Source organism: Marmota marmota, unplaced genomic scaffold (assembly GCF_001458135.2).
Source record: "Marmota marmota marmota unplaced genomic scaffold, marMar, whole genome shotgun sequence".
Classification (NCBI taxonomy): domain Eukaryota; kingdom Metazoa; phylum Chordata; class Mammalia; order Rodentia; family Sciuridae; genus Marmota; species Marmota marmota.
The window spans coordinates 25,978,967-25,997,810 of NW_025999900.1; the positions used below are offsets into that span (position 1 = coordinate 25,978,967).

The 18,844-nt window shown below is 39.1% G+C and overlaps 1 protein-coding gene across 1 annotated transcript in view; it reads right to left on the reverse strand.

The window, feature by feature from the left end:
- Npas3 (neuronal PAS domain protein 3) overlaps nt 1-18,844 on the reverse strand; it is an 828,669-nt gene that overhangs the window by 425,516 nt on the left and 384,309 nt on the right. Inside the window, exon 5 of the mRNA XM_048798441.1 lies at nt 15-91. Coding sequence (XP_048654398.1) covers nt 15-91 — 77 coding nt within the window. The remainder of the gene's footprint in view (nt 1-14; nt 92-18,844) is intronic.

The following is an 18,844-nucleotide window of genomic DNA, read 5'->3' on the forward strand; positions in this document are numbered from 1 at the left end:
TCTTTTACAGGTACCTGCAAAATGTGACTTCCCAAATGTGCTTCAAATACTTCAATGGCTAGTGCGCTGGGGCTTCTCCTTCGTTGTGCACCTATAACTTAAAAAAAAAAAAAAAGAAAGAAAGGAAAAAAAGAAAGAAAAGGAAGAAAAATAATTAAGTTGGAGCTCTGATTTCATGCCTGCAGCTTAATTTCTCTCCAATTGCATCACCATCTAGTTACAATATCAATGACATCTGAAAGAAACACTACCTACTATTAACTTTGGTTCTGAGTTGTTTGGACTTATGAATAGCTTAGGTTGAATAGCAACATCTAGAGACAAAACATAAAAATAAAAATAAATAATTTTCTTTTGTATTGTTTTTCTGACACTGGTGTAAAAACATATGAATGTTCATATTCCTTTAAAATAAAGGTATTAATATTTTTTAAACACCTTTTGACTGCCCCTCCATACATAAACATTTTGCGTCCTCTGGGCTAGAAATACCAAATAGGGCATTCCTTGTAATTTTCTAATGAAATGACTTCATCACAATTTGATACGAAAAGAATATCAGATAAGAGATTATCATGAATGACATTTTGAACTAGGACTAAGATGGTTGAAATTCATATTTACCAAATGTTTACATGTAACTGTTCTACAGGGTTGACAAGCAGTTTATCTGGACCCCTGACTAGCAGTTCCCAAATACTACTGTTCTAATATTAGCTTGGGGTAGGCCCTCTTCAAGACATAGCCCACAAACTTTGCACGAAGGCACCTGCCACTTCAGGAGGCCCCACAGTCTTAAACAAAAGTGGGCCTAAAGAATTCTATTTGTGGAATTCATAATTACAGGTCCTCCTTTTCCAATTTCTTTTTTAACATGGATTGATAATGTGCTTTTAAACCTCTTTTACTAGATAGGTTTTTTTCTTTCTTTCTTTATTTTTATTTTTTATATTTTTTTTAGAGGGGAGGCTGTTTGTTTACTTTTGTGGCTGTTTATTGTTCTTAAGCATCATAAAAATCTAAAACTCTGCTCTTAGTTATAAAAGGAAATGTTCAGATCTAAATGTCCAACAAGTGAATTCTTTGTGTCCTGCTTCTCTTGAAAATTTTATCATAAACCTCTGCTTCTTTGAGCCTAGATACCACTAATTGAAAATAGAAATCAAAATCCCCTGCTTTCTTATGGTTAAAAACACTTTCAGCTAGTTAACAAGAAAATTCCAGCAAAATGCTGCTGGGAGAATCCTGTTTCATTTCAGTTACTAAGTCAGTCGGTCGTATCCGTAGCTTAGTAGGGATTATGCTATAAATGCACTTACGATTATTGTGCTGTGCAAAAGTAGGGAGTTTACCCCTGCAATTGAAAGTCAGTGTTTGCAATGTCTGAAAAGCACTTTGAAAATAGCATGAGTGTTAAGTATCATTATTACTGGCAAGAGAAAAATAAAAGGGATATTTTTTTCAATGAGAAAATTTATAAAATATAATTGAAGAGTGATAATTATTTTAAAAAAAATTCCAGCTGGAAGGGATCTGGGAGATTTCTACTCTAACATCCTCATTAGCTTCAGGAGCAAAACATACAACTAATAATTTTAAAACAGAAAAAAATTCAGTTTTTCATCCTGAAATTAATCTTTATTGTAAGTATGGACATAGGACTTAAAAATTTTTAATATTCAGATATATTTAAGACAGCACTACCGTGTGTGTGTGCGTGTGTGTGTGTGTGCATGCGTTTCTGATTAATTTTCTATTCTAACATGCACATTACTCCCTTCAAAACTCCTTTGGCATTTTTGATAATGCAGCTGTCTTGCTGAATACTGTTTTCAGTTTCTAGAGTGTTAATTGCACATTATGGTAGCTTGGTGTGAATGATCCCACATGAATAAAATCTGCAGCCTTTTTTTTTTTTTTTAAGATTATGGGGGTGGGTGGCTTTGGGGAGGGAGAAGAGGGGAGTTGAAAAATTTCTAAAGTGTCCACTTTCTTTCAGAGGCAGTAATTAGGATTCAGAAAGATCCTTATTAATAGTTCATAATTTGGGGGGCACTTCAAGGCTTTCAATTACGAAGTTCAAAATAAACCATTGCACCTCATTAAAAAAGAATAGACTAACTTTACAGAACATGAACTGTTCTATGAAGAACTGGATTAAGAGAGGGCCAAGAAAGCAAGGGCCACTAACATACAGGGGATCCTAAAACCTCAGGAAATATAAAGAAGCATTATTTGTTAGAAGGCCCATGAGGAAAGCTCCAGTAATAACAGATAGCAACTAAAATGCTTTCTAGAAGCCCGGAAACAGTTGTCTTGAATAACAGGCAGGGGTTGTTCAAGCCTGGCTATCTTTGGCCTTTCTTTTCCTGCCTTTCCTCTGTTAGGCTGTTTAGGCTGCTCTCTAAATAAATGTCTTCATCAGGTCGTAGGTCTATAAGTCCTACCTGCACAGTTATTCTTTGTTCTTCAAATCCTCCAGAAACCTGAGAGTGCACCCTCATACATGCTAGCACAATATACAAGTATCTTGTAAGTAGTTTCATGCTATTCTATTCAATGGCATTTTTATGGCACTGGAACTTCTCTTGATTTATATGTTTTGCACTTATGCAGGTGATGTGGGTCTGTAATGACACTTCCTAATTTTACAACCAACATAAATATGTTAAACAGGGGCCCATTATGCCCCTGTGAGAAGTCCTGCTTTAACTCTAGCATTATTGGTAACTGAATAGATGTTAAATACAGACTTCTTATCTTGCACTTATTCTATCACACTTGGCATTTTGAGAATTGAGACACTGATAATACAGGAATACTGTGAACATAGTTATTTTGGTTTTTTTGTTAATCTCATTGTGTTTATAGAGTATCATTAATGCTCAAAGAAGGACTAAAGAGCATTTCCTCAATGAGGTCCATCATCTTCAGAAAAATAACATGGATTATGAATTGCTCTCAGATTTCTCTATTTTAGAAGTTGACATTTTCTAAACCCCCACTCCCTTCTTCCCCCCCTATAACATCATCACCATTATTATTATTATTATCATCATCATCATTATTTTGGTACTGTGGATGTCGAACCCAGGGGCTCTTTTTCACTGAATTACATTGACCAGTTCATTTTATATTTTATTTTGGGACAAGGTCCTACTAAGTTGCTGAGGCTGGCCTTGAACTTGTGATCCTTCTGCTTCAGCCTCATGAATCACTGATATTACAGGCATCCACCACCATGCCAGGCTCAAGTTATACTCATTATTGCTGAACAGTAAGAGTTTCATCTGACATATTTCATTTGTTTCTTCAACTAAAAGCTAATCTTTTGAAATTTAAAGAACACTAAACCAAACAAAGTGCACATCTACACATACATGCGTGCGTGTGTGCACACACACATGCACATTGATAAATAAATGGAACGAGTGATCCCTTATCTATGAAGATTATGTCACTAACTCCAGACAGTGAGGCATGAGAGCTGTATACTTTGAAGATCTTATAGAGATTGTCACAAGAAAAAAAATAAAACCATAATAATATAACTTAAAAATCTTTTAAGATTTTCTGAGTGCCAATCTGATGTTAAAAAATCTCTTAGCTACTTACCGTAAAGTAACTAGTGTTATAAAACCCAATAAATAGTCCAACAGAAAAAGCCATTTAAAACAAAAGTAGGTACACTTTGTTACTGTCATTAACAAGCACCACAATCCTACTTTCTCATGTTTTAGAAGAGTTGAAAACAAAACAGCCGAGATTTTAAGAGACTTTAAATGGAAGAAATATATAGGGAGAAGTATTATTTTTTTAATTTTAAAAAATCAGCTAAGCAAATCCTGACCTGACCATCTCTTTCAGAAACCCCCAAATGATCTGATGAAATTATAGGACCATGCATGTGGTCTTATTCTCATTAAAAAGTAGAAGACACGTAAGGAAACCATAGTCTAAAACATATGTCTGAAAAAATTAGTTTTACCCCCACCTAACAATGTCAATTGTAAATTAGTAAATTGTAAATTACCCCCCCCCCCCAAAAAAAAAGTCCCAATCTGGATTCTTCGGCATAATCTCACACGGTGGTCTTTGTGAATTAATTCTATGCAATAAAAGACAATCCTCTTTCAGAAATCTACCACACACGCCCAGTCATATTCCTGGCCAGGGCTCCTCACCTCCAGGGATGCACACCCCTGAGGAAGGCTGAGGATTAGCACTCCGTGGGAGTTTGACCTATTCAACCAAAAGGTCAACTTGCCATAGAAGAACCCATTACAAAACAGAAACAGGACAGCTCAGTGGACACACATAATGAAAAGGGGGAAAGTCATGGCCCTCCTTGCCTTGTGCCTTGCCTTGCCCTTTTCCTTTGTAGCCCTCCCCACATCATCCCTGGCCAGCACAGTTGAGGGCACAGGCGGGGAACTACAGCTAGGCTTGCTACAGAAGGAATCCCCTGAAAGAGGTATTCCAAAGTGAAGACACTGCGGCACGGGTGCCATAGCTTGTTTTACTAGGAAAAAGTCATCATCAGCAGGTAGGGAAGATTGTGTTAGAGGTGCCTTCTCACCCCCTCTCCCAAAGCTGTGGGGAACAATATAGAATCCTAGGAGATTGCAGCCTGTAAGTTCTACAGGTAGTATCAGTATCTTGAGAATGGAATCATTCAGCCACTAAAAAGGCAAGATTCATGCCAGGTCACCTCTCCTGGCTGCCTTCTGACTTTCATCCAAGGAGCAAGCAAGGATCTTTTCCCACACTGAAGAAGGGAGGCCCAAAATACGTGCTTAATGGAATCCGCAGACATCACTCCCTGGGCTTCAGCATTTGGGCTGAGCAAAGTCAGGGTCTGCTAAAGAATGGAGTACAGAATGCTTAATGAGTCTTTCCCTGGCTACCAAGGAAAAGAAAAGGGATTTCCCTTGAAGAATCTCAATTAGCCTTCCTCACTGTGAGGCAAGGAAGCCAGGGAGGGTTTTCACCAGAGCTATGGAAGTTTATGATGTGTGTGTGTATGTGTGTGTGTGTGTGCGCGCACACACACACACACACACACACACACATTTCCCTATCAAAATGAAAACTGCTATGTTTGCATGTAACCTGGGATTAAATCTTCATAATCAGTCTGGACCGCAGAGTTCTGCCTACAGTTATAAATTGCATCTGCTAACGGGAAACTCCTCTGTGTTTATGTACGACTTTGACATGGGGAATTTCAGGTTTGGAGAAGAGACACTGAAACAATGCTGGGTACCAGCTTGACCCGTATAACAATATTATAATTAAAATTGATGCTGAAAGCACAGAGCACTATTGAAAGCAGTGCATCATCTAAGTATCTGTGAACAAACAATAACAAGGCTTTTTCAATGCACTTTCACCAAGATTAGTATTTGCCATTTAAAGTGCCAGGATAACTGATGACCAGGGAAGAGAAATAGGAATAAGCATTGTTAATCAGGCATCTGAGGACCAGATTAAAAATAGAAGAAAAAAAAATCCTATATTCAGGAGTAATACACTTTGGGTTTATTTTTAAGTTTATATTTAGAGGATTTTTTAAATTAAAAAAAACTCATCTTCATAATTCATATCCCCCAAACTATTAATATATTTTGTAGTACAACTAATTTAGACAAAAGAGGTATTTATTCCAAGAACAGAATTGAAACTTTATTCTGATTCAAAAATTTTTAATGTAACACATTTAAATTTTCCCCACAATTTAAGTCTGGATAGAATGCATTAGGGAAAAGAATTAGGGATGATAGTTTTAATACATACAAATGAATTGCTGAATTTGGAAAAAGAAGCCATGTCTGCTCTTCTCTAAGAAGCATATGTGTATTGCTTCAACTACTAAAGAACTAAGGGGAAATATGCATTGCTGATAGGTCTATTTAGTGAAGGGAGTGCTTTATGCTTTTCACGTTCTTAAGCATTAACTAGAATTAAATGATCTTTGAAAACTTGTCTTTACAATTTTCCACCAAAATGGTATAGTCTTTAAATGTTAAACAGCACCCAAACACCACCATAATAAGTCTTGACGACGTTTTCATGTATTTGATCAGCAACAATTTACAGGCACTTCTTTTTAATACAAAGTTTCCATTTTAAAGATTGCTTTGCCCACCTCACCTTCCTTTTCCATTGAAGGAAATGAGATATTTCTCCATCTGTAGCTGGCAAAAGAAGAAAATGGCCTTTCTCCAACAATCTGGTAGTTACTATAGGAACTACTGTATGGCTCTCATATGGGCTACTTATAGGGTGATTAACATTCTTCACAGGAGAATCCACACTTCCCCTTGACAATGGAATTTTTAAGGCAGTGTGTTAAGCTGCCATTTGGAGTGACAGCATCTGAGGGCATGAGGAAGCCCTGACAGTCAGTGTCTCTGAGGACAAAACCTCAGGAAAATGCAGGCATGGTCCAGAGCCAGGATGAGGCTCAGGGGGTAGGTATGTGAGGGAAACCCTCAAGAGATGCAAGGGAGAAAGGCTTGATAGACAAGAACATGCATACATTCCTCCAGACTCCAAAAATAATCGTTACAAATCCAAAGAAGACTTTTAAAAAAAAAAATGGTTATTACTCAACTGTTTCAATTTTACTTTCTTAATTTTTGAAGGCACTTTTTAAAGGAACTTAGCCTTTCACCTAAAAGACATCCAAGGCTTTTCTGAGTATATTTATTGGCTTCATCAATTTGACGTCACAAGGATTGCTTTCAAATGCAAAGATTAGTTAACTGTTTAATTCCCTTTGCACAGTAGATTGCTTGAGAATTTGCTCTTTTTCTTCACAAAATAAATAAAGGATTAAAAAAAAATCAGTCATGACAAAAATCAGTTCCTGTCTGTGGATTCCCAGCAGAGATATGAGATATGCTGGTTTGCATTCCCTGCCCCTCAATCTAGAGAAGTTTTAAGAGTGAGACACTTATAAAGTGACTTTGGAATATAGGACAGGATGTCTATGAGTGTTACAGTCTTGAATGTTATCTAACATGCACTCAGCAAGACAACATGAACTAATTTATTCTGACTCAGGGCTACAATAGCAAAGACATGTTGGCCTCACTGTGAGGCAGGCACTCTACTGGGTTCCCAGGACACGATGATGACTGAGACACAGTCCACTGAGCCCCACAGTCCCATGTGTTGAAAGAGTCCTGAGGGTCATGCAGAGCGGGACTCACAGATACTTGTCCAGGCCCCAAGTATGAATGTATTCCTGACACAAGAAGGTTGCTCCTTTTGCTGTTGTTTAAATTCCTCTTCTTCCCATGAGCACATTCCACTACAAACCATCTACTCTGGGGATGTCAGGCAGGAACACCATGTGTCTCTCAGGAACTAATCCATAATTCATGGAAAGATTCCAAGCCCTCTCTGACCACAGCTTTCTAAGAGAAAAACATCAGAGAACACATCAAGTTTGGAATTTGAATGTGGCATTAACTTTGCAAAGTTTAACACTTGTCCTTTAATTGGGAGAAATCAGCTTCCCTGTGAATATACCTAAAACTTTTGTGAGTAGCATAAAATTTTAATCTGGGGTAGATTTCCCCTCAAGGGGAACCTATTATACTTTCACTTTCCAAAGTGTCTTAAAAGTCTTTCCAGCAAGTGCTGCTTTCTGACTGCCATGCTGTCTGACCTCAGGGGCACTCTGACAGGTGGCAGCATGATCCTGCCCAGTACGAAGGAGTGGACAATACCAGTAAGTCTATGCAGTGTCAGTCAGGTGCACTTACTGGTAAAAGGAAGAGGTCTACATCTGTTAATTTGATTTTTTTTTTTTCGGTCTGATTCCCAAAGCTTCTTGTTATGACATTTACACCATCTGCTACAAATACTGAGGGAAGTCAGGCACAACCTTATTACTTCCAGCCTAATGCTCCATCCATCCGCTGGGCTTTCCTAGGCCACTGATACGACAGGGAACTAAGAAACACTGGATCTGCAGAAAGCAGCTTGTGTTTCTGTGGGAGAAAGAAGGCAATGTTTCTTGTCCTCTTCTCCCTCCTGCTCATCATTCATACGTTCAGTCATCCTCCCCACCCCCACCCCCACCCTGCCTTTTCTTTCTAGCTTTTGGGCCACATCAATGCTTGGCAGCATGCTTGGTAACTTTCTGCCAAAGGAACAGTTAACATAAATAGTTCGTGAAGCAGTAGGAGGGGGTAGCTCAAAGGACACAAGACTGTGTTTATGGCAGCACCTACTATAGAAGTCACTCTGATCCATTTCCAAAGCTCAGCTATCTTGGGTTGTGGTATTACATGTATTCATCCAGAATTTAGTGAAGGCTTATAATATGAAAGATATTAACCCCACTAAGGTGCTAGAATTGTAAGCCAGGCTCCTATTTCCATTTCTAAAATATATTGGCAGAAGAAAACTATAAGTATTCATGTAAAAATATTTGTTGAGCCTCTAGTCTATGCCAGGCACTATGTCAGAGGCTATAAAAGGAGAAGGCACTACCCTGACCCTCCAGATGATCAAAATCTAGCGGGGAGACTGACACATCAACAAACAAATCAAATGCACAAAATGGGCTTCTCATCTCAGGGTAGGGGCAAGGAGCAGTAGAGTCAGGAAAGGCCCCAGAATAGAATACTGCTGGAAGTAGGGTATGGAGAATGAGGTCACAGGCTCAATCAACTATGATGGTCAGGACTCTGAGAACCACTGGTCAGATACAAAGGCAAGGACAAGGGTACATTCAACAACGCTGTGTATGCAAGGTTCCAGACTCGTCATCTTGTCCATTCCAACTTACTTTTCTTAGGCTGCAACATGAATGGATGATCACACCACCAGACACTGTAGGGCTGGGACCCCCATTACACTCACCTTCTTAGAGCTCAGCTATGCAGCCAAATAGTCACATCACTATACCCAATGCCCACTTGTTGCTATTTGAAAACCCTAACTTTACAAGTCTACCTCTCTCTCTACTTAAACACCACTGCTTACATCAAAGCTCCTAAGAACACACTCACATCACAGCATCCAACTTGGGTCTATGTGAGGCAACTGAGTCACCAACCAGATTGTTATATCACTTAGGAGCTCTGAGTGGGACTATAATGATTCAGGTCTTTATTGTAGGATATCTGATTCATTTCCAAGATGCTGCTTGTCCTCTCTGCTTAGAATGGGAGCTCAGTGGGGAAGCTTCTATTATCAGGAGGTAGTTTGCAGAGAGTAAAGGATTTGTGTTTTGGAGCCAGGAAGACTTCAGTTTAAATCCTCTGTTTATCCCTAATTGGCTGGATGGTGTTGAAAAAAATTAGGCTCCATGAGCCTCAACTTCTCATTTTGTCAAAAGAATGCTTCAATGCTTCTTAGAGTAGGTCCGAGGATTCATGATGTGCCTGGACCCACTTTTAATTTTCCTCTTGGAATTTCACTTGCATAGTGTCAATCCTTCTAGCTATCACCTTCACAAGCCAGAGGAGTTGTTCTGTGCATTTCTGAAATCTTAGCAGTTATAACAGGGCCCAGAACACAGAAGGCAAATGAACACTGCAGTGCCTGGCGCCTAGCTCACCAGAGGTGCTCAGCACACCAACTCTCTCCATTTTGTCATGAAAAGCAGAGCCTGAGCTGAAGATGACTTCTCAATAACTATCTTGATCTCAATTTTAACAGGAATCTTGGAACCTTTTTCCCTGCATGTTGTCACCAGCTTGAGCCTTTTCTAGGGCAGGAGATCAAATCTATACTGACACCACAAACCCTGAGAGCCAACTGCAATCAGGGTCTCCAACCAGTGCAAATATTTCACACACACTTGGGCAAAGAGCCAGCAATTCATTGAGTGTCAGCAACTGTCCACTGAATTTCCTTTTGAAGGATTCACTCATGCCCTATTCCAGCAGTAATTGGCATTCATTTTAAGATGCTGAATGCCTCAGACATAACTTGATTAGGTAAACGTACACAGTCACCACCACTGGAAACCAAAATCAGCTCTTAAAACCCTACCATCTTCTCTCTGATTTCATATAAACAAAGCCTGCATGATTATCAATGGTAACTGAGGGAGAGCTAGGTCTTGCTTGTGTTAGCCAAACAAAGTCTGTGTCATCAGTGCTGTCTGCCCCTTGGGGACTAAGAGAGAGTATTATTTAGGCCAAGTCAGGAAATAAATAAGAATGATGAGCAGTATTTGGAGTACACGGATTAGTCAACAGGCTTATGAAACTGTCAGACTTGGAGTCCAGACAAGACACATCATATACTTGTGCCCTCATCATGAACATGAAGCATATTTAGGAAAGAAAACTTAAGGACCTGCAATTTAGATACAAGGCTGAGCTTGAGCCCTTTGCTATCAGTGCTTTTTAACATGTTTCTTTCTTTGGATAATAGAGCTGTTTAAGCAAACTCTTTTCCTAAGACAACATTCAAACACAAAACACTGCATATACAATTACAGAAAATTCCAGAGAAATCCACCCACAGACCCCAGGTCAAGAACTCTTGTTTCAGATAAGAACCAAACATCCACATAAACCCTGTACCATCAGTGGGACTGAACAACTGATTCACTGAATGAATGAGTAAGTAATCAAATGAATGCTCAAATGAATGAATGCAAGGAGATTCAGTCAAGAGAGAATGCACAGCTCAAGCAGACACTTGTATTCTGTGTGGAGACTGTGAGACTGAAAGAAGCAGCCAGTTAGTGGGTTTATTCACAAAATTGCCTTGTGGAATTATACACTGCTCCTCCCCTTCTAAATGCAGACGGAGGGAGGAAAGGAAAAAGAGATAATGAAGGTTTGCAAATGAAGTGGGTACAACTGTGCAATCAATCAACATTTTCTGAAAAAGAATCTGCATCACTTGCCAAAAATCTGAACTGAATAACTGAACTAGAATTCTGATGAGAACGGACTTTGCCACTAGCCAGTCATTTTTATTCATCTTCCAGCTGTCTTGCTTCTCTTTTGCAAAAAAGCCATGGGTCTCCTCAGTGTGGTGGGTTCAAGCATGGGAATTTCTTTAACAATGGTCAAAGACATCCACCCCATTTATTCTTTCAATAAGCCTTTACTGTTTACTCTGTGCCAGGTACTATGTTAGTTGGAAAGGATATAATTCAATCATTCCCTAGAATATTCATTGAGGGCCTACTAAGTGCCAGGGAATAGGCCATCACAGAGTATGCACAACCCTGCATAGAGCTGACATTCTAGTGGGGGAGTCAGACACTGACTATACTCACAGTACATGAAGTTTCTCTATATAAGAAGCAAAGACAAATAAAGGGGCAAAGGGAAATAAGGGGCAGCGATTTCTGTATAGGATGGGAAGATCAGGAAGGCCTCTCAGAGGACATAACATTAGAGACATGAATTAAAGTGAAAGTGGAATGTGATGTCCTGGTGAGAAGAAGAGCAAGAGGGAAAATGTTTATCAGGTTCAAATACTGATAAGGAATCAACAACCATTGAGAAACTTAGAGACTCTGGAGAAAGAAATAAAAGCAGTAATAAAGTAATAGTTGACTTGGGGTATCCCAGGAAAGGAGCATTAGACTCTAATGAAATTTAAAAATGTAAGAGGAGATAATACATGGGCTAGAAATAAGTATAAATTTCCAGGCAAATAAGCCATGGGATGGGGTGGGGGAGGCGGTGAGGGAGCTGAGATAGAAAGAAGATGATATGTGATGACTCAAGTGAGCATGATATGGGAGATTCACGAGTATTGGAAGATAGCAGAAGGTATCTGTAGGCCCAGTTGCAGATGGCTATACAAACACTGCCAAGGAGTTTATAGGTCTACACACAGTAAATGGGGATCCTCTTGAAAACTTTGAGCAGGGAGAAGTGAAATCTCATGTATATTATACCATGGTAGTGGTGCAGAGGGAGGAAATGTGTTTGGAGGACAGCTGAAAACATGGTAAGGGCATAGTCTAGACAAGAAATTGACTCTGGTAAATGAGTTAATCCTGGAGAACAGTTGAATTCTGTAGGCATTTAGCAGGTACAACTGAGAGAGCTTTTTCCTTTGTTTGATTGAAAAACAAAGGAAAAAAGAGAGTCAAGTACAAATTCCAAGCATCTAGGTCAGCAAGCACTATGGATGGTTCCACTGTTCTCCATGATACGACATCAAGAGGGAAGAAGGTGTTAAGGAGAAGATTGGGATGTTGAGCAGGGGTGTCATGACAGGCCCATTGAGGTGTCTAGTGGGCTTGAGGTTCAAGATTGAGTTCTTGGTTGAGATAGGGATTTAGCTGCAGGTTATTAGCATACAAATGGAAGTAGAAGTCATGAGAAGGCCGAATGAAATGGGATGAGGGATGGGGGTCCAGTCTAAGGAACACGTGAACCTACTGGAAGGCAGAACAAGGAAAGGCACCAAAGAGCTTGAGAATGAAACTGCCAGAAAGAAAGAAGGTAGACAAAGAGGCAGAGTGTTCTAGAAGATGGAAAAATCAAGCATCATAGAAGAGAACCATCAACTCTATCAAACATCATGGGAGGGCACTGAAGCCTTAGGTGGGGGTGCTGCCATCAGTTGAGGAGTGAATGAGAGGTGAAAACATGAATAACAAATTTTAAATTCCCTTCATAGAAATTGGAAGTTAAAAACAAAAGAGGAAAATATGGGATGAAAGCTGGGCAAGGACAGTAGTAGAAAAATAACGAGGATGAAGAGATTTTTTTGGTTTTGATTGTGTTCTTAAGTCACTTGGGGATGCTTGTACTTTCAGAAGAAACAGCAAAAAGTCATGAGATGAGGAGAGATGCAAAACTTTCAAAAGAAACTATAAACTTACCTGGAGTTTAGGTAAAGCTGAGACGTAAGCATTATGTTCTTCCTTTAAATTTCAATATTTCACTATAACCAGAATCTACAAAAATAATGCGTGGTGGTTTGGCCAACCCAGCAGGGCTCTTAGCTTCAGAACAAGTTCTCCTTTTAGTGATTAAACAACATAACAATCTGCAATCCATGTGCCTAAGAATGCTTTCATGGGGAAAGCCACCCGACCTATCTAAACTCAAGCCATTAATGCTCCCCTGAAACTTCTGGTCTGTCCACAGCTCACCCTGTGTTAATGAGTCTATTCCATGGGTTCCCGCAAGCAAGCTCACAATTTCAGAGCTGCCTCACTCTTTTGTTTTTTTCTATTGTATAAATAGGTAACCATGCAGTTTTTCCAAAGACCATGGCTTCCACTGCTGGTGATTTTCCTGCCAGTTTTCACAAAGACATGAAACTCCATATATATGGGTTCACAAGGATGTTAAAATGCTATAAAAAAATAAAAAGTCAAAGACTCCACTTTGGGCTGATGTGCTGACTCTTTCCCTTTCATTATGCTACCAATATGGTCCATCACCTCTCTCAACAACAAGAATGCTCCCCCCTGATTATTTGGCCCCATGTCTCTCTTTGTATCTCTTGCCATGCCAAAACTCTTTTTTTTTCATATCTCTAGTTGTATACAAAATAATGTACGCCATTCGTGTCTTCATACATGTATTTGGGATAATGATGTCCATCTCATTCCACCATCATTTCTAACCTCGTGCCCCCTCCCTTTCCCTCCCACCCTTCTGCCCTATCTAGAGTTTTTTATTCTTCCCTTGCTCCCCCTCCCTACCCCACTATGAATCAGCCTCTCTTCTGTTTCTCTCCAAGACAGTTCACTTTGGCTTTTCAGAATCCATTGAGGACTACAAAGTCACTTTCATTTTCTTGGACTAATTTCACTTTTGTCCATTTGCAGCACTGCTACTACCTCATTTGTTTCTCCAGACTGCTACCCATACTGAAATGAAGTAAGATCTATATATGTTCTTAAGTTTATTCACCTCAGGTACTACTTTCACTGTTCTAGAAAGAACTTCTTAGCATCAACCTAGATCTAGCTGTATTCTCGGCAATATCCTTCAAAGAATCTTGAAAATTTTATTCATCATTGACTACAAGTAGTTAGGAGTACTCAGAAAATAGGGAAGCAACTGTAATTAACTATGAAAAACACAGTTCTTAGAATTGGAAACCTTTATTTCTAATATCAGCACTGTCATACTGTCATATACTAGTTGGAGAACCCAGATAAGCAACACATCTGACATCAGGGTCTTAGTTTCCCCACTTTGTGTGGTAAGACAGTGATACCATGTCCAAAGTGTCAAGGCAAGGTTAAATGCCAATGTTTGTGACAATTTTCTAGCACATATCTAACAAAATGTAAGTAAATTGTAATTCAATTTGGATTTTAAGAAATAAAAATATGTGCTGATAAATGCTTTCAATGAGGATTAATGAAAATCACCAGGATAGTGTTGCATAAATAGGACTTTGCCACTTCCTAGATTGTGTGTGACACTGGGAGGGCTGAGCTAGCTCGCAATAAACACCTCTTTGCTGCTTAAAAAAAAAAAAAAAGCTGAGGATGTGGCTCAAGCGGTAGCGCGCTCGCCTGGCATGCGTGCGGCCCGGGTTCGATCCTCAACACCACATACAAACAAAGATTGTGTGTGACACTGAATGAGTCAGGAAAATCTCACACATGGTCACCACAAAGATAAATATATTACCTTCCACCTCAGCATGTTGTTGAAGGATTAAATGAGATAATATACGTGAGGTGCTAAGTACACTGTCCAACATGGAAGAGGTGTTTACTAAATGTGTCTTTCCCTTTCTTCAAAGATGTACATTCTAGGAATACTGGTAAATTAAAAAAGAAAAGCCTGCAGATTTCACAGAGGAAATCACATGTCATGCCCCCACTTACAAATGAAGATGGCTATTAGAGATAGAAAATCTTGGCATATATTAAAATCCTTAAGTGTAGCTGAATTTTGGTTCTACATTATGAATGTTGAAGCATACTAATCTCTCTGGAGAATAAAGGAAAAGTGGTATTCTGTGGTTGCTTTGGGTATATACATCCTTGTGTGTGTGCTTACATGTGTATGCATGCATGTATGTGTCTGCACACATAATTAAGAATTTGCATTTATAAACTCAACTTCTAAAAAATAGATGGTAGGTGCTGGGAAGCTTGATTAAATTACAACCACCTAATGCAGAGACACGTATGCTCAAGCTCTCCTACAAAAATGCTAGTGCCATCAAGGTTATCTTCCAATTTTTTATTTTTATTTTTATTTTTTTATATTTTTTTTGCCAATGAGGATACACAGGAAAATAAACCTGAGAGACCCACAGCATCCTGTCCCTCTGTATTTCAGTCCAGACTGGTCATCTCTAGGTTACGGTCATATCCATCTGGACAGCAGGTATGGTGCTGTGTGATTGCAGGTATTTGATTATTGACTAGTGAATATTTCCAAAGGGCAAAACTGACTGCTGACTGGCCCTGGGTAATCACATGCAGCAATCTTCTCTGTTTACACATGTAAGAGCTAAAAATAAAAGAAAACCGATTTTGAATTTTTTAAAACTACATTTTGACCCGAGGCTTTTAACAAAGCCTCCATATATATCAGTCAAACAGAGAGCTTGGCAGGCTTGTGTGGAGTCTATTAAAGGGGGAATAAGGTTCATGAATTTCAAGCTTGGAGGGCTCTAATTACCTCATGCTCAAACTTTAACTACAAAACTCAGATAAATTGCTGCACTAAAACCATAGAGGATCCTCCACCTGATTTCTGCCAGTGCCTCTAAAGCTCAGTGAGGCTGATCCCAGTGAGGTTTTTCAAATCAGTCCTAAGAGACGATGTTCTGGACCTGTCTCTAATGAGTATGTACGGATTACTTGGATGTTTTGGTAAAGCTACCCAGTAAATTAGTCCATCTGAAATTTTATTAGCCACAAAGCATTATAGGAGTCAGTCATATAGGCCAAAAATACTGGGGGAATTAAAATCGTTTTAAGCATCTATTAGTCAGGTATCAGGAATCTGTTTCAGGCCCTAGCTGGTGGTTGTAACATTAAACTAATTGGCTAATAGTTACAGCTGTCTCTTCAATGTTTTTGTTCTTAGAGGTGTGACCCCGTCTTGAACCAATTTATGTACACTCAGAGGGGGGTCCTATATTTATTCTAGTTCCAAGTATGATTGGGATTCAAAAAAGACAAAAAGTGGGGAGTACGGTAGGAAGTCTGTATATATAAACCACGGTGTGACAGAGCTAAGCCAGAGCTCATGTACCCATAGTCTTAAAGTTAGAATTTAGCAAATACTGGAGGAAGGAGAGAATGTAGAAAACAAACACTGCTTTCAAATATTCAAAACATCCATACTGTATTCAAAGAGGCGAAATGTGGCTTTCCCTCTGCCTGGTCTAACACCCTCCATGGCTATTTATCTAGTAACAAACTTTTATAGATGTGAAATATTTTAAGAAGTCCTTTAGAAATGGCCTGAGGTAATTTCAAACTTAACAGACCCTGTCCCACCAGAGCTCATTACAGTGAATTTTATAACAAAGTACCCTCTACTTAATTTTCAGAGTCTAGCCAAGCGTATGAGAAATGCAGCTGTATTAAGTGCAATTAATGGTACAATAAAAGCAATGGAGGGCTGTTTAACACCCAAGAACCAGCAGTAAACACTGGCTTCATGCTCTCCAACAGTCAGTGATGTGTCAAAGGACCTGGGGTGTGAGATTTCTGTACCAAAGGTGGAAACGCCTCTCTCCTGCTGGAGAAAAATCTCCTGTCCTTCAACGATACCACCCAGAGACTGTACAAAAAGACATAAAGTTATTCCCTCCAGTTATGCCACAAGCATCCCCACACCCTTTGAGCAGGAGTCCAACACAGTAAGCTCATATTCCCATCAGTGAGAAAAAAGGACAAATTCAATTCCACCAAAAATGAATCTAATAGCAAGTGACTCATAATGCACAAGATGATTTGGTTTCGTAACTAACAAAGTTGACTGTCAAATGACAGAAAAAGGAAAGAAGTATTCAATCAGAATAGTTTTCAAACAAACCCCCAAACAAATAAGTTAGTTGATGGGCAAAAAATAATTATAATGATGTTTGCAAATCTCCTTAATGAAGAAAAATCACCACTTAGAATTTGAATATGAGAGACATCCAGAAATAAGCACAAGCCTCACTGGTTGATACAATCATGGTTGTTAGAGGATTTGCCAATCAGTTAGTTAATTTGTTAAAGACAATATGCAGTCAACCAGGTCTGGAAGGATGATTACATATACGTAACAGTCAGACTCAATATCCATAGGGGATTGGTTCCAGGAATCCCCTGGGATAACAAAATCCAAGGATGCTCAATCCCTTATATCAAATGCACAGTAATTACATATAACCCATGTATATCCTCCCATATACTCACAATCATCTCTAGTTTACATAATAAGTAACAAAATGCTATGTAAATAGTGGTTGTCCTTTACTGTTTTGGGGGAAAATAACAAGGAAAAAAGTGTGTATACTCAGAACAGATGCAAATGTTTTAAAGCTATTTTTGATTCATGGTTGGTTGAATCCCTGGATGCAGAATGTAAGGATATGGAGGGACAACTGTATTCCACTTAAATGATTAAAATAATTGTACCATGAAAAATATTGGATAATAACTGTTTTCTTTATAGCCCAGTATGAAATCAAGGTGCTATCCTTCTATTTCCACACCTGGATAAAATAGTTTTTTGAACAATATAAACAGTCTGAGAAGTACATTGAAGTTATAGTTATATTTTTAACTATAAAATCTTTACCAACATATTAAAGTGCAAAGAATTCATCTGGCTAATACTACAGACATAGCGTAAATAAACAAAAGTCATAAATAATCTCCAAATTTCATTTTACTAAAAATATGCTTCTGACTTCCTTCCTCAACAAAATTCTCCCACCAGTATTTTCATTAATTTGGGTTTCTGCAGTTTCAGGGCTACTTTTGATTGGATATGCTAACAAGCAATCAGCAGAGTAAGAAAACACCATCTGCCTGGAAAGTGCACAGATGAAAACTCAGGCCGGAAGAGAGGGCACAAGCCCTAATTCCAAGTAGAGGAGCTGTAGTGATACCAGACTAAGTCCCACTCCCCCAACAAAACTATGATTCTGAACAACTCCCCACAAACAGGAAACATGCTGCTCCAAGACAAATAAACTGCTACAAACTAACATAAGAGGAAGACTCTCTGTTGTGGTTTGAATATGAAGTACCCCACAAAGACTCATGTATTGAAGGTTTGGTCCTTGTTTTAGTCACTTCTTGGATTCTATGACTAAAAGACCCAACAAGAACAAGTTTAGAGGAGGAAAAGTTTATTTGGGGGCTCAAGGTTTTAGAGTTCTCAGTTCATAGACAGCTGGCTCCATTCCTTGGGACTCATGGTAAGGCAGAACATCATAGTGGAGGAATGGAGTGGAAGGAAGCAGCTTACATGATGATCAGAAAGCAGAGAGACTCCATTGGCCAGATACAAAATATATACCCAAAAGGCATGCCTTCAATGAGCCACCTCCTCCAGCCACACTCTACCACATTCTACCTGCCTTCAGTAACCACTCAGTTAATACCATCAGGATTATTTCACTGATTGGGTTATGACTCTCATAATCACAATCATTTCTCCTCTAAACCTTCTTGCATTGTCTTACACATGAGCTTTTGGGGGACACCTCATATCCAAACCGTAACTGTCCCCAATGCAGCAATGTGCAGGAGTGGGGCTTTTTGGTAAGTGACTCGATCATGAATTTTTTTTTTTTTACCTCAACTGTGGATTAATAATTTGGAGGCATATTAGGAACTACGGGAGGTGGACTGAAGGAACTAGATTCTTGGAGCATTCCCTCAGAACTATATCTTTTCCCTATCCCC